The sequence below is a fragment of the Engystomops pustulosus genome, chromosome 2, assembly GCF_040894005.1.
Source record: "Engystomops pustulosus chromosome 2, aEngPut4.maternal, whole genome shotgun sequence".
Taxonomy (NCBI): Eukaryota; Metazoa; Chordata; class Amphibia; order Anura; family Leptodactylidae; genus Engystomops; species Engystomops pustulosus.
In genome coordinates this window covers 130,036,373-130,052,187 of record NC_092412.1, presented here as the reverse complement: position 1 = coordinate 130,052,187, position 15,815 = coordinate 130,036,373, and the positions used below count along the sequence as shown (strand labels likewise).

At 38.6% G+C, this 15,815-nt stretch overlaps 1 protein-coding gene across 7 annotated transcripts in view; it reads right to left on the bottom strand.

The window, feature by feature from the left end:
- The window catches only part of BCAS3 (BCAS3 microtubule associated cell migration factor), an 818,800-nt gene that overhangs the window by 781,597 nt on the left and 21,388 nt on the right, over window positions 1–15,815 (bottom strand). For 5 of the 7 annotated variants that reach the window (XM_072136425.1, XM_072136429.1, XM_072136424.1 and 2 more), the window contains exons 2-5: window positions 8,503–8,597; window positions 6,599–6,653; window positions 5,308–5,383; window positions 3,139–3,245 (exon numbers count right to left, since the gene is read on the bottom strand). In XM_072136425.1, coding sequence (XP_071992526.1) covers window positions 3,139–3,245; window positions 5,308–5,383; window positions 6,599–6,653; window positions 8,503–8,573 — 309 coding nt within the window. In that variant the 5' untranslated portion in view covers window positions 8,574–8,597. Of the gene's footprint in view, window positions 1–3,138; window positions 3,246–5,307; window positions 5,384–6,598; window positions 6,654–8,502; window positions 8,598–10,746; window positions 10,853–15,815 lie in introns of all 7 variants that reach the window. The other 2 variants (XM_072136426.1, XM_072136427.1) reach the window with 2 other exon arrangements.

Genomic DNA, 15,815 nt, shown 5'->3' with positions numbered 1-15,815 from the left:
ATTGCAGATTTAGTCTTCCCAGCCTGGCGCAGGTCTACAATTTTGTGTCTGGTGATATTTGACAGTTCTTTGGTCTTCACCATAGTGGAGTTTGGAGTGTGACTGTTTGAGGTGTCAGGTGTCTTTTATACTGATAACAAGTTCAAAGAGGAGCCATTACTACAGGTAATGAGTGGAGGACAGTGGATCCTCTTACAGAAGAAGTTAGAGATCTGTGAGAACCAGTAGTTTTGCTTGTTCGTAGGTGACCAAACACTTATTCTCCACCATAATTTGCAAAAAGACTTTCTGGATTTGTTCTCACATTTTGTCTCGCATACTGTAGTTGAGGTCTACCTATGATGCCAATTACAGGCCTCATCTTTTCAAGTTGAAGAACTTGCACAATTGGTAGCTGTCTAAATACTTTTTTCCCCACTGTAAATATAGCTTCTTTCTTGCCACCCAGGACCTCTGTTAAAAAGCCCAGACAGCCACTTGAAATCTAACTAAAATCTATTTAAAAGCTACTAAAAAGACAATTAGTTTTGTACACTTTATTATAGAGGATTCTTGGTTTTACAGTGTTAGAACAGTACCAAGAGCACCATTATTTACATGCCAATATAGAAAAATATGAGTAATATTTTCTAATTCTGGTAGTGCTGAAAAACTCTGCATTTTAAGTATACTAGTGACAGCTAGTGGCCAATATATGTAATGCAGATATTCAATTTTACAGGCAGACATTACTTTCACACTTATCTTACAGTGACATTAAATCAAAGCCTTTTTGCCCCACACAATTTTTCAGAAATTTGCAACTTCTGTTCACATTTCATGGTGTGAATATATAGTAAACCATTAAAAAAAGCAAATAAAAATAAAGCAGGCACCCAGCATTTCATAGATGTAATTATGCATGTGACCAAAGGAACTACCTACAACAAAAAGGGATTACAACTCTTGAAAGGAAAGCCACTGCCATGGAAAGAGCAACTGTCACCCCCAAAAAGACCCCCTCCAAATATGCCTCCCATATTCCTCTCCCAAGCCCCTTTCTATGTCTGCCATTTTTTTTTTTTTTTATTTATGTTGGGAAAGTTGGTTGTAAGGATCCACGTATCCTCTGCACTTGAAGTCGGCTTTATTCATTGGGGGCCAGCCGACACTCCCCCACCACGCCCCTGTCAGCAGAGAAGCTTGCAGCAATCGCATAATCGCTGCCGGCCGACCGCAATGCGGGCGCGCCACACTGACAACAACAGCAATGTCCTTATTCACAGCACCGGCCATGCCGCACTGACAGCGGCTGCGGCGTTCTTATTCATAGCGCCGCTCTCGCCATATCGCGCAGGGCCGGCAGCAACTACACATATGCAATGCTGTCCGCTTCTCCTACAGGTCCCCGCTGACAGTGGCGTGGTGTGGGAGTGTCGGCTGGCCCCCTCATGAATAAAGCCGACTTCAAGCGCAGAGGATATGAGGATTCGACCTCTTATTTGGTAAGAGATCGGATCTGTTACAACAAAGTTTCCCAACATAAATTTTTAAAAAATTGGCAGATATAGAAAGGGGCTGGGGAGAGGGTAGTGGGGGACATATTTGGTGGAGGTCTTTTGGGTGTGACAGGTCCTTTTTAAGCAGCTATGGCCACTTATGAAAACATAATTAATTCCAGAAACCCTTTATAAACAGCTCTCTAATGTGTGCAATTTTGCATGGTCAGATTTTGTTAAAGAGCGTATACCACTAGCCCCACTGCCTACACTGAGAGACTTCACTGTAATTGTATGGAGCCATAGATTAGTTTTAAGCCGGGCAGAGAGGTACTGTACAAAGATCTGCCAGCCAGGCTGGTTTTTGTATTCGACATTATGTCCCACATTTTTTAATGCGCCAGTTTTCTGTCTGCGTTTGCACATGTATTTATAAACTGTCTGCACCAGTACTGTGTTGCGGCTGCTCTGTGTCCAACAAGACAGAAAAAAAAATGTGCGCCCTCGATGAATCTGGTGCTCTCTTCAAACTCCACAAGCAAACTGCGCATAGTACAGTTTGCACAACTTTTGAAAAATGTGGGTGGGCGTGCGCTAGCAGTCTGAGCTGTGGGGATTCCCTTCATTGTAATCGCTTCTGCCTCATGCCCCACACCTCGCTCTCTGGTCTGGAAGATGAGCTGCTGCAATGCAGCCAAGCCACTATCCAATGTACATAGTCATCTGCTTCTGTCTCCTTAGGGTGGTGTCACATGTGGCGTCTTGTAGTCCGTTTCTAGTCATGTGTTTTCAGTCCGTTATAAAACACATGCAGTTTTTGAAAACACATCTGTTTTTGTCTGGTTTTCCCAATTATCTTAATTAAAAACTGACAAAAACTGATGCATTTTTTAAAAACACATGCGTTTTTAAAACGCAGGCGCTTTTTAACGAATTGAAAACGCATGACTAAAAACAGGTTCAAAATGCCAGGTATGACACCACCCTGAGGCTGTGTTAACACGTGGCATTCTGAAGTGGAGATTTGCTTAAGTGCATTGCAGTTAAAATTAGTATTTACGGTAAGTTAACATTGCCTTTTGTTAACAGTGATAAAATTAGGCAAGTCTTCTCTTCTTAGCTGTTGTATTACGTTTCAAAACGCAATGTAACAGCCATGAGTAAATGCAGCCTAAGGGTGGTGGCACACGTTTTGAACCCGTTTTTAGGCCATTTTTAAGCAGTCCGTTAAAAAACGCATGTGTTTTTTGAAAACGCATCCGTTTTCGACCGGTTTTCCCAATTATTTTAAGATAATTGGAAAACATACAAAAACGGTCAAAAAAAACGCATGCGTTTTGTCAAGGAGTTCTTAAAAACAGCCTAAAAACTTGTTCAAAATGCCATGTTTGCCACCACCTTAAGGGGTTTATGTAATAAGCTGTAATTGTAGTCCAGTGTTGAACTTACTTTGATCTCTCATTAATGAACAACTCAAACCAAGAATAAGCTGAATGAGGACTTGCATCCCCACTGTTTGATTTAGAAAACATGAGTGTCAAAGCAGATCTGTATCTTGGGGGGGGGGGGGGCTGCAAACATATCCAGTTAGTGTATGAGTGATAGGTTGCACTCCTTCAGACAAAATTTTAGCCACAGTTTTTAGATAAGATTGTCTCACCGGTATACTCCAAACCTGAAGACCATCTGAGTATCCAATCATCAAAAGCAAAGGGGGATCATTGCCAGTACTGTGCATTTCAAGAAACTCCATATTCATGTATGTATCTGAAATCGAAAAATAGGCAACCAAAATATCAAATTATACAAATTGTAAGAAGTCTGAAATGACTACACATTACAAATTATTATGCAAATTGGATTTAAGCGTCATAGGGATTAATTTTTTTGTTTTTCAATGAAACTCATGGATGGTATTGTGCCTCAGGTCTCTTTGGATTACTGAAATCAATCTCAGATACCTGTGATAATTAGTTTGCCAGGTGAGCAGAGTTATTAAGCAGGTCACATGGGAAAGAAAAACGATCTCTCTGCTGCCGAAAAGCGTCAAATGCAATGGTTTGAACACGGTATGAAAACATTAGATATTTCACGAAAACTTGCGTGATCATCAATTTGTTGCGGTTTCAGAGCACAGACAAGTGTGTGCAGATAATGGTAGAATAAGGAAGGTTTCTGCCAAGCAAATTCATCGGATTAAGAGAGCAGCTGCTAAAATGCCATTACAAACCACCAAATAGAACTTTTAAAGTTGCTGGTGCCCCTGGAATCCCACAAACCTCAGGTTGTAGGATTCTTCAAAGCCTTGCTGTGGTGCATAAACCTACTATATGGCCACCCCTAACCAGTCAACAGCAGAAACAGTTGCAGTGGGCGCAGACACACAAGATAATTACATACACTAATTCTCAGTCTTGTTAACTGATAAGTGATGGTCCAGATAGATGGAGTAGTGAATGGTTGGTGGATGGCCACCATGTCCCAACAAGGCTGCTACCTCAGCAAGGGGATGGCAGAGTCATGTTTTGGGCTGGAATCATGGTGAGCTGCTAAGCCTCTTGAAGGTGTGAAATGACTTGGGCGAGGTTTATAGAGTTTCAAAGTTACCACTTTTTTCCATGGTACAAAAAGAAGAATCGTGCCTTCCAGGGCAAAAACTTCTTCATACAGGACAATGTACAATCTTATGCTGCAAAGATACCTCTGTGTCATTGGCTGCTATGAACATAAAAGGAGAGAATCTCATGGTGTGGCCACCATCTTCCCCTGACCCCAACCCTATAGAGAACTTTTGGAGTATAATCAAGCAAATGATCTATGATGGTGGGAGGCAGTTCACATCAAAACAGCAGCTCTGGGAGGTAATTCTGACTTCATGCAAAGAAAATCAAGCAGAAACTCTCCAAAAACTAACAACTTCAATGGATGCAAGAATTGTGAAGGTGATATCAAAGAAGGGTCCTATGTTACGTGTAACTTTTAGGCCTTTTAGGATGTTTTGGAATAAAATAGCTTTTCATTTCAGTGAATATGGCCTCCAAATGCTGCAAATTCAACAACTGACCATCTTCAGTTGTTTACAACCAATAAAATGTTTGGAAACTGCTGTGCATAATAATTTGGAACTGTGCATTTTACTTTTTTTTCACTTTGAAGAATATACTGTTATCATTGGGAGGTTTCTTCATTAAAATTCAATATATAAATGGGTGATGACTTTTATTATCCTGACTGTCATTTGCATCGACCATTTAGGAAAAATATAGCATACATTTACAAAGAGGTCAAAGCCTCTTAGTAAGACAGGTGTTAAAAACGGCAGTCTTAATGAATTCCTCCAAATGTGTCACCTCTCTTTAGTAAATTTCTTAATACCTTCTCCATGTACATGAGGGTCATGTCTTACTAAATCAGATTACAGTAAAAAATAAATTACTGGAGGCATTGCACCATGTATATCTATTTATGTAGGGCTTGGGATCACAGTGATCATTTTAAAAAATACACCAATAAATACTAAAAAAAAGGTTATAATCCAGTGGCTGGAATCATGTGATGACAAGAGATGAGTGAATGTGATGGTTGGGTTTGGCATACGTGTTTGGCTGCCTGACACGGACAGACTGCCGAATTGGCATCCTATCTGGCAAATTGACACATCTAACAACTAGTTATGGCTATGATTGGCATGGGGGTGTTTGGCAAATTGACGCCCATAGCCATGGATATATCTGCCAATATGTCCGGGTCAGGCAGCCGAACCTGAACGCCAAATCCGACCAGATCCACTTATCTCTTGTTATGACTACAAATATACTAGTTGACTTACCATTCAAATCAGAATTTTCAAATCGGACCCAAACTATTTTCTCTTTTTCTTCTGTTGTGGGTGATCCACTATATGCCTTATAAAATAGGAAGAAAGAGTGCAATAACTATAGGTGCAATATAACCTCTAACCACATCAAATCTTTTCTTTATCTGCTAATATTTTCATTGACACACTGCAGAAAAAGGCAGTGTACAGTTAGGGCAGCGCTACAAGACAATGAAAAATACCTTTTAATGGATCAGTGCCCATAGCCATTATTTTAATGGACCATGCAACCACTCCATTGATCAGTAGAAGAAGTCCTAGTCAGCATCAGTTTAGTCTATGAGTGATTCGTAAAAAGTGGTTCTAATAGGCCATGAAAAATAGAGAATATATCCATTTTGGCCAATTTTTGCCTCCTCCATGTGATGGTAGCCTTAATGCCGAACCACATGTCCTCCTGTGAATTATTTTCTAACTTTTTAATTGGAATTAAAAGAAAATCCATTAAAGAAAATCTACCATTTGTTTTTATGCAGTATGAACCAAACATACCTTGAAAATGCTGTAGCTACACTGATGCATTTAATCCCTGAACTGTACCGAAGGCTGAGAAGAAACGATCACTGCAACAACATCAGCCCCTTTAGGCGGAACAAACCGGGATGGAGAATCCGAAAGGGAAGGAATAGGGAGAGGAAGATGGAGAACCAGCCAGAAAAGTAAGAAAGTTTCCTGGCGCTGAACACTGAGCATATAACTACAAATGATAGATGCAATGTGGTTAATCTGGCTCCAGTGACACTTGATGATATGTGCTTATCAGCACTATAAAAAAAGGTCTCAATTACAGTCTTCCAAGGAATTTTGACTTTGTACAGTTCCAGATAGATCTTTACAAATCAATTAGGTAATAATGTCGATATACTTTGTTATTGTTTTGTATTAAAATTAGAAAAACTTATAAAAACTTCAATTACAAAAATAGCATTACGAAAACCCTTTGATAATATGACCTCTGGGAATGATCGTAGTACGACACGATTAGAGGGAGAGACACCCTGCATGAGTCCGTTAGGTTTTCATATAGATAATTCCATTGATAGAACAGATTTAACCTGTCTTATATATATAAAATTATATGATGTAGTTCCTTCAGAACATGCTAAATGATCCCCCCACAAAATATGATCAGGGGTAAATAACCTACAGGCACATTAGGTATGTGTCTATAGGCAACCGTAACATAATGGAGAATTTACATTGGAATTTAATCTAAAATCCAGTAATGAACACAAGCACTAACCTGTGGAACAACATCTTGAAGAAATGTTACAACACTTTCCATGTATGACTGCTCCCTGCAGGACAAGAAGAATAAAGCACTATAAATACAAAGTAAGGCTACATTCACACTACTGTATGGAGGACGTATATACGGCCAACGTATATACGGCCGATATACGTCCTCCATAGACAGCAATGGGCGCACGGCGACCTACGGGAGCTGTACGGCGCTGCACATGTGCGCACCTTACCCGGGAAAAAGATAGGACCTGTCCTATCTTTTCCCGTAATACGGCGCCGTGCGCCATGTATCTCTATGGAGAGGGGCGGGGGTGAGCTGCGCTCACCTGCTCCTCCTCCTCCTCCTCTCCCCGTGCACTGCCGTTGCCCGCTACGGTACGGTAGGGGCGGGCGGGCAACAGCAGTGTGAATGTAGCCTAAAGAAGGAAAAATCACAGATAACTCACACAAAATAGGGTCAAAACAACAAAATATATTAACCCCTTGTTCTCAGCTTAGTGACCAGACTCGATTTTTCAACTCTGACATGTGTCACGATAATTGATTATAACTTCAGAATGGTTTAACATATCCAGGTGATTTTGAGAATGTTTTCTCGAGACACATTGTACTTCACGATAGTTGTAAAATTAATGTGATAAGTTTTGCATTTCATTCTGAAAAAAAATTTAACTTACATTTCAGTAATGTCTGCTTTATGTTGAAATTATATTTTATGCGTCCTCTCCTTTTTCTAGGATGCTATGAGGCTTAGAACTTTAGGTGCGATTTTTCGCAAAAACTCACATTTTGAGAGACAACTCAGATTTCAAGTGACTTTGAAAGGCCTAAATAATACTAAAACCCCATAAATTACCCCTCTATAGAAACTTCACTCCTCAACGTATGTAAAACAACTTCTTTTATGTCTATTAACCCTTTAAGTGTTTCACATGGGTTAAAACAATATGGACCTGCATTTTTTTTAGAATTTTTTGGGAAAATACATTCATTAAGACCAAAAATGACTCTAAAAAAAATGTTATTTTCTCCATTGACAAATTTTCAGGGGCATAACAAAAAGAGTTGTTCTTTCAGTCGTATCATATTAAGTAAAGTAACCTTTTTTGATTACATTTTGGAACATTTCTTTGTGAGGGTATTTGATTAAAAAATTGTTTATTGCGGGAATTGTTTAGTTTTTTTACGTAGTTCACAGAGCGGGTTCAACATTGTTTTAGATTTATTGTACAGATTGATACGGATGTGGTGATACCAAATATGTAATTTTTTTTTGTGTTTTATAAACTTGATTTGGATTTTATAAGTAATTAGGCTGATTAGAGGACTTTTATTTATAAAATGATTTTTACTTTTTCAAAATTTTCCAGACTTGGGCTTCAACTGTGCATGCTCAGTTACTTACAGCCGGGTCCTGCCAGGAGGCGGCACACGCCAGACCCCAGGGCTGACGCAGGATGGATCAGATATCTTGGGGGACTCTTTAACACGCCGCGGTCATGCTTGACAGTGGCATGTAAGGGGTTAAACACCCGGGATCTGAGGTTTTCTGATCCCGGGTGTTAGTGCCGGGTCTGGACTCTGATGTCACAGCCCGACACCGGCACCAGCGAGACCTGATGTCCCGCAATCTTCTTTTGATGCGCTGAAGTAGAGCGGCGGCTCGTCAGAAGAAGTACACTTACTGACCGTCGTAAAAAGCCGATAGGGCGGTCCCGTTTCCCTGTCAAATAACTGCCTGTATAGGAACAGTTTTCCCCAAATGGACACTGATGCTAGAAAAGATCCCACAGTAGTTGCATATTTGATCATTTCTGGTATGCGGCACCTCAGTATTGAAAGTGGAGATCATTTTCTGAAATTTTTTCCCCTTTGAAACTTGTGAAAAACTAATATTCTTACGTGACAGCTTGAGGACGAACCATCACTCCTCCCGTACAACGACTTGGGCGCCGTGGAGATTCTGTCGTCATGTTCGAATAGTGATTACTTTAGCTCTGAAATAGAATAAAGTATGCTGATAAGACTGAATGTTCATTGAACAACGCTTGCATGATAAATATGCATTCTTTAATTTCACACAAGCAAAAAAGTAAACTATGGTGTAGAACACACTCCTAATCCCAAATACATGAACACCTTTTACTTGCTTTTTAGATCATAATAACAATCCCATCTATTGTCTGTAATCTTGAATGACTGGTCTGTATCCAGTAGAACTGATAACTAAATGACCTAAAAAAAAAAAAACCTTTCTCAGGATAAATATAAGGCTTGTGATATTAGATGTATAAAGTTTAATAATAAACTCATTTATAGATAGACAACATTTTTCTAATTGTGGTTCAGAACATTTCTACAATTAAAAAAAAATAATAATAAAAAACTTCAGATACAGTTGAAGTTCAGACTCTCAGCTTTAATTCAGGTTGAACAAAATGATTGCATGAAAATGTGAGGAGCGAAAGCATTTTTTAAAAACACAATCCCTTCATTTCAGGGTCTCAAAAGTAATTGGACAAATTAAATAATACTTGGTTGAAAACGCTCTGTTGCCATTGGCAGCCTGAAGTCATGAACTCATGGTCATAACCAGACGCTGTGTTTCCTCCTTTTAATGCTCTGCCAGACCTTTACTGCAGCAGGTTTCAGTTGCTGTTTGTTTGTGGCCTTTCTGTTTGAAGTTTAGTCTTTAACAAAGTAAAATGCATGCTCAACTGATCGGGAGACTAACTCGGCCATTCAGGAACATTCCACTTCTTTGCTTTAACCCCTTTTTTGTTTTGGCGTCTTTATTTTTCACTCCCCACCTTCAAAAATCTATAACTTTTTTATTTTTCCATTTACAGAGCTGTGTATGGGCTTGTTTTCGTAACAAATTGCACTTCATAGTGATGGTATTTAATATCCTATGCCGTATACTGGAAAGCAGGAAAAAAATTCTGAATGCAGTGAAAATGATGAAAAAACACATTTGCGCCATTTCTTGTGGGCTTGGATTTTACGTCTTTCATTGTGCGCCCTAAATGACATGTTTACTTCATTCATTGGGTCAGTACAATCAAGAGGATACCAAATTTGTATAGGTTTTATAATGTTTTCATACATTTACAAATATTAAAACCTTCGGTACAATTAAAAAATATCTTCATTTTGCCGTCTTCTTGCGCAAATAACTTTTTCATACTTTGGTATACAGAACTGTGGGTGGTGTCATTTTTTGCAACTTTTGATGACATTTTCAGTGCTTCTATTTTTAGAACTGTACGATCACTTTTTATTTGAAAAACAGTTAATATATTTTGATAGATCGGGCATTTTTGGACGCGGCGATGTGTAATGAGTTTATGATTTTTACTGTTCATTTATATGACTTCTAGGGAAAGGGGGGTGGATTTGAATTTTTAGGGTTTTTTTTATATAATTTTATTTTTTACTTTATTTTATTTAAATTTTTTACAATTTTTCAGACTCCCTAGGGTACTTTAACCCTAGGTTGTCTCATTGATCCTACCATATACTGGCATACTACAACACATGTACAGGTCACATATGAATGATATCTATGCTGTTTTTATACTGTTTATACAGATTTTTTTGTGTATAGAGGGTGTGTATGTGCTGTATGTCTATTATGTGTTTATAATGTACATGTACTATACAGAATGTGTGTATACAATGTGTATGTACTATGGGGAGATATCACTTCTTTTATGACAGTTTTCTAGTAAAGAAACTGTGAAATAATGGCAAATTCTTGCGCACTATAAGGATTTGCGATTATTATGCGACTTTTGTTTGCAGTTTTTTATGCAGAAGTACAGATTTTTTTTGCTGATGTGTGTGCATACATACAGTATGATTAGCATAATTCAAAAAGTTTGTTTTTGAAGGAAGAAAGCTATGATTAACAATTTTTAGCCAAAAAAGTCACCTACTTCACTGCTTGAATTAAATCAACCAACTACAAAAACCGAAGTGCATAAGAAAAAAACTTCCATGGAAAGAAGGCTTGCTCCTTAGGAAATATTTCTAAATGGACATATATAAAAGGGCACTTTCAGCAGTCACAGCCAACCAACTTGTACAATTTTAATATAAAGGCAGATGCATATTTTCAGAATTAGGATTGGAGTGCACCCTTACCAATAGGGTGGTGTCAACTATTGTAACTTCAATAGAGAGCGCAGACTTTACATCTGGAACTACTGGTTATATTTGGAAAATGTCAGAGGTACACATTCTGAGACTACTGGGAAAAGGAGAAAGGCGTCAATGAGGCTAAAAGGGAATAAAGGGTAACCAACCTACCTGTGACTAAGCATATACATTATTCATGAATAGTATCACCAGGGCCGATTCTAGACAAAGTGGGGCCCTGGGCAAAACTAAAAGTGGGTCCCCAAAATAAAACTATTTTATGACCAGTCACAGTCAGTAAGAGGCTCCCTTTAGTATGGTAAAACAATGTGTAATATGGGAGAATTTTATAGGTGATAAACAGATGATAGGGAGATGATAGGCAGCACGGTGGCTCAGTGGTTAGCACTACAGCCTTGCAGCGCTGGTCAACATCTGAAAAGAGTTTGTATGTTCTCTCTGTGTTTATGTGGGTTTCCTCTGGGTCCACCAGTTTCCTCCCACACTTCAAAACTTACTGGTAGGTTGAATAGATTGTGAGTCCCATTGGGGACAGGGACTGATGTGACAAGCTCTGTGTAGTGCTGTGTAATCTGTGTGAGCTATATAAATAAAGGAATTATTAATTATAATTAATAATTACTAATTATAATTATTATGATAGAAAATAAATATGAAAGATGATACAGATTTCTAGATGCAGAGCTATAAAGTAGATTGTATATACAGTAGATAGATAGAAGAGAGATAGAAGATTGATTCATAAATAGAGAAAAAGCAATATATATAAATGGTCAGATTATATGAGATAGATAACTAGACAGATAGATGATAAGAATCTTCACCCGGGAATTCAACCAAGGGGTATTAACCAGGGGTATTTCTGGATATTTTGTCTCGTTATTGAACAGAGCAATTTTTTGAATTTTGACGTTTAGAAATAAAATCGAAATTACAGCAAAAAGAATTAAAGTAGACCGCAGCAAACCCCATATTTTATGAAAGCAGACACTTGCCCCATTTTCAAAATTGCATTAAAGAGTTTATAGACATAGGCACCTTCATGCAATTTTGATTCAAACTGAAACATTTTATAAAAAATACTTAAAATTTGACTTTCATGGAAAAAATGTGCTCCAAACAGAAAATATTTACCTTCACGTCTCATAAAAAATGGCAAAAAATATTTACTCTTCATGTGTAGAGTTCACAAATGCCTCATATTGATATGTTCACATAAATAAATCAACATAATATCACTAAAACTTAAATAACTAGCTTTTCAGCTAAAAATTTTAAGACAGTCACAGCCTGCAAAATATATCAGTAAAACAGATTAAATTGTAAAGGCGCCATAAAACCTATAGAATTTTTAAAAAAGCAGACAACCAAGCGATGCATTTGGCAATTAACATTTGACCACCCTCATGTAGCTTTGTGACTATTAAACTAATTATTAAACAAAAAGTGCATTGTAAATGCCTTGATAACGTACGTTTTTACATACAACTCACATCGCAGTGGAGATTAAGACACAAATAGGGATTTAAAAATAATAACACAAAGTGAGCAGATTTATATACACCACAATACACAACATCAAGAATTTACACTCCCAAAAATGCGTAAACAAAAACCGTGACATATGTGGTTGCTATCCACAAATGTGTTTAAAAATATATCACACACAAAATAAAGCTATTTTGTCAAAATCTAATTTTTCCAGAAATCATCATGTAAACAATAATAACTTAAATTCATACATACCACCACCTTCATGCAACTTTGCAGCAAACAGCAATAAAATGCAAAAATTGCATGAAAATTCTAAATTTCCTCTAAAATATGTACAAATCCAGAATACTTATATAAAGAAAACATACTTTCCTAAAAAAGCAAGATGTGAGGAGATCATACAGACCCCACATGTGTATATTCACCAAAATATGCAGCAAAGGGAACGTTAAACCCACAGGGAACACCAAATTTTAGCAGAAAATTGCACTGAGCCTCAAACAGATCTATTATTGTATGTTCCCTTACACAATGGTAACCCAAATAAATAACTATATATCCATACACCAAGCTAATGAGATAATAAAAGTCACTTTTAGATGTGCGCCATTGTATTAGCCGCACAATAACAGAACCCTTCGCGCTTCATAAGAATTTGGGTGAGAACGCCATAACATAGGTGTAAATAATGGAGGATGGTGTGAAATAAAAACTTCATTCCAGAACATGTGTGTGTTTTTGATGTTACATATAACTTTATAGACATGTTCTGGGTTGCGGTGTTAGTATGTAGCGACATTAGGGCTTATTCACATGGCCGTCTGCGGGGACGTACATGCGGCTGCATGTATGTCCCCATAGACGACAATAGCGGCGCGGTGCAGATACGGGCCGCACACCTCAAAAAGATAGAGCATGCTCTATCTTTGGGCGTGTGTGCGGCCGTGCGCCGCTATTCTCTATGGAGGGCGGAGGGGTCACCTCCTCGTCCTCTCCAGCACACGGCGGTATGCCCGCACGAAGAGGCGTAGAGGATCGAATGTTCATCGTATCAGTCAATTTTCGCAAAAAAATAAAAAAAACCTATCACGAAATAAAAGGCAATAAGAGAGAAAATGTAGTAACATATAAGGTGAATATTTCCATTATCTGTGAGGTGCAGCAGCTCCTGTGTGCAGCAAATTCTCCCTGTAGCTGCCGGCTAAGAATCTGGAGGGGGGGGGGGGCACTTCAAGGGGCTGTATCTCTGGCTCTGTGACACATAGAACCTCACTTTTTTCCTATGAAAGAAGAGAGTCTCCTCTTTTATATTAATCTAAATTTGTGTTTCAAAGTGTCAGGAAAACAGAGATATTAACTGTTAAAATGCTATCGGGAGTGATTTTTATATATAAAAATGTCACCTGATATTCTCAATTTAAACCTGAATATCTCCGGATCCAAGGCACCTAGAACACAATTCTAGATTCATTTGAAAGACGACATTATCCTCTTTAAGGGGGCCCTGGGCAATTGACCACTTTGCCTACCCATAGCGCCAGCCCTGAGTGTCACGAGGTTCTGTAAAAGCAATTGGTAATGGACAGTGAGGATCACTTGACCCTCATTCTGCTGACATTTTTGTCAAGGAGATATTAATTGTGAATGTATAAGACTGGTTTAACTATAGGATAATTACAAACTTTGTTTAAATATTTGGCATCTATTGAAGCGTCCAGGCAGCTTTTACGACATCCTGGAGCTTTAACAGCCTGATAACCTATGAACTGAAGACTGGTCTGTTCAGACCCCAAAGGACATTTGGTCTCCCTACCCCCCCTCTTCTGCATCAGGATTTGGAAACAAAAGACTGTTTAAATATTCCTGGACTCTCCCCCCTCATTAAAACTTTGCCCAATCCTGAATGACCCTCTGGACTAATTAATGAATGGGAGGTTCTGAAATCTGAACCAAACTGAGAAGTTATAAAACAATATGAAATCCAAGAATTGGTGTTCACATTTTGGGGGCTGCTTGACAAGCGGAGTGTGTTCCTTATTTCTCCCACCTCCAGGGATCAGGATTTACTTTAAGTTTGTAAGTTTCTGTTATTTTTCTCCCTTTTTATTTTATAACTGTTTTGCCGTGTTGTGTGTCATTTTATTTTGTAATTCTTTTGTTTTTAATATCTTTTTATGCACTGATCAACTTTTTGTAATTAAAGCTTTTCACTTTAATTTTGGTCCCTGTATGCTCTGCGAACTCATAGCCTTGTGAAGTGTGGTTAGCTGTGTTACTGCTAAAGTGCTGAGTGTGCATGTCTAGTGGTGTGACAAGGTGACTGCCTGAGAAGCAAGAGTTGTTGTAGAGTGGGATACTTATTGGTCCCAGTATAAATGCAATAAGTGGTGGCAGCGGTTCTGGTGCTGGATCTGTATGAGGTGTTATTTATGCTCAATTTGTGTCCTGAGTGAAAGGTGAGCGCAAGTTTGAGTAGGCTAAATTAACCCGTACAGTTGCACCCCACGTCACGTGACGATGTGGCGGCGTCCTTGCCGTGACAATTTTATGGACAGAAATGGCAGTTAATGAGGTAAAATATATTTCTTGACACAGGAGCTCAACTTTACATAGAAAATGGTGGAGAACATTGAATAAAAGTATATGGTAGAACACCTAATATCCTACACTTGCACTTACAAAAACATCAGGTAAAGTGGACAACACCTATAAGCCAGAACAAGACTATAAAATCTTTCACCAACACCGTGATCTAATGTCATCTAAACAAAGGGCATATTCTCTTTTTAAATACCATATATACTTGAGTATAAGCCAAGGATTTCAGAACAAAAAATGTGTGTCTGTTCGCGTCCCATTACTGACCTGGAGCTGAAGCAAGAAGAGAAGCTGCCCGGGGTGTCAGAATGGTAAGGTGAGCACACAGTTTAATTTTTTTTGTGCTAAGCAAACTGGAGGCTGGCTATATATTACACAGGGCTGGCTATATACTACAGGGGGCTGGCAAGCTATATATTACACGGAGCTGGTTATATACTACAGGGGCCTGGCTGGCTATATAATGGGAGGCTGTGACCAATGCATTTCCCACCCAAGGCTTATACTCGAGTCAACAGGTTTTCCCAGATTTTGGTGGTAAAATTAGGTGCCCCGGCTTATACTCGGGTCAGCTTATACTTGAGTATATACGGTAGGACCTCTCATCATCTTTACCAACCCCATCCTGCAGCATCCTTAAAGGACATCTACCACCAGGAAGAAGGATGGCAAGACTAGCACACTGACATACTGGTGTGTGCCTCCTATGACAGGATCTGTTCTTATTTTATATTCTTATTGTCCAGTTTTTTACAAAATAAAGGATTTTTAATATGCAAATGAGCCTAAGGAGCTTCAGACTTCATAGTTGTTAATGGAGCTTGGGGCCCCTAACACTCATTTGCATAATTTTTAAAGCCTTTTTTTTTCTTAAAAACCAGGGCATAAGAGGATAAACGAAGAGCAGATCCTGCCAGAGGGAGCACACACCAGTATGTCAGTGTGCTTGGTTTACAATCCTT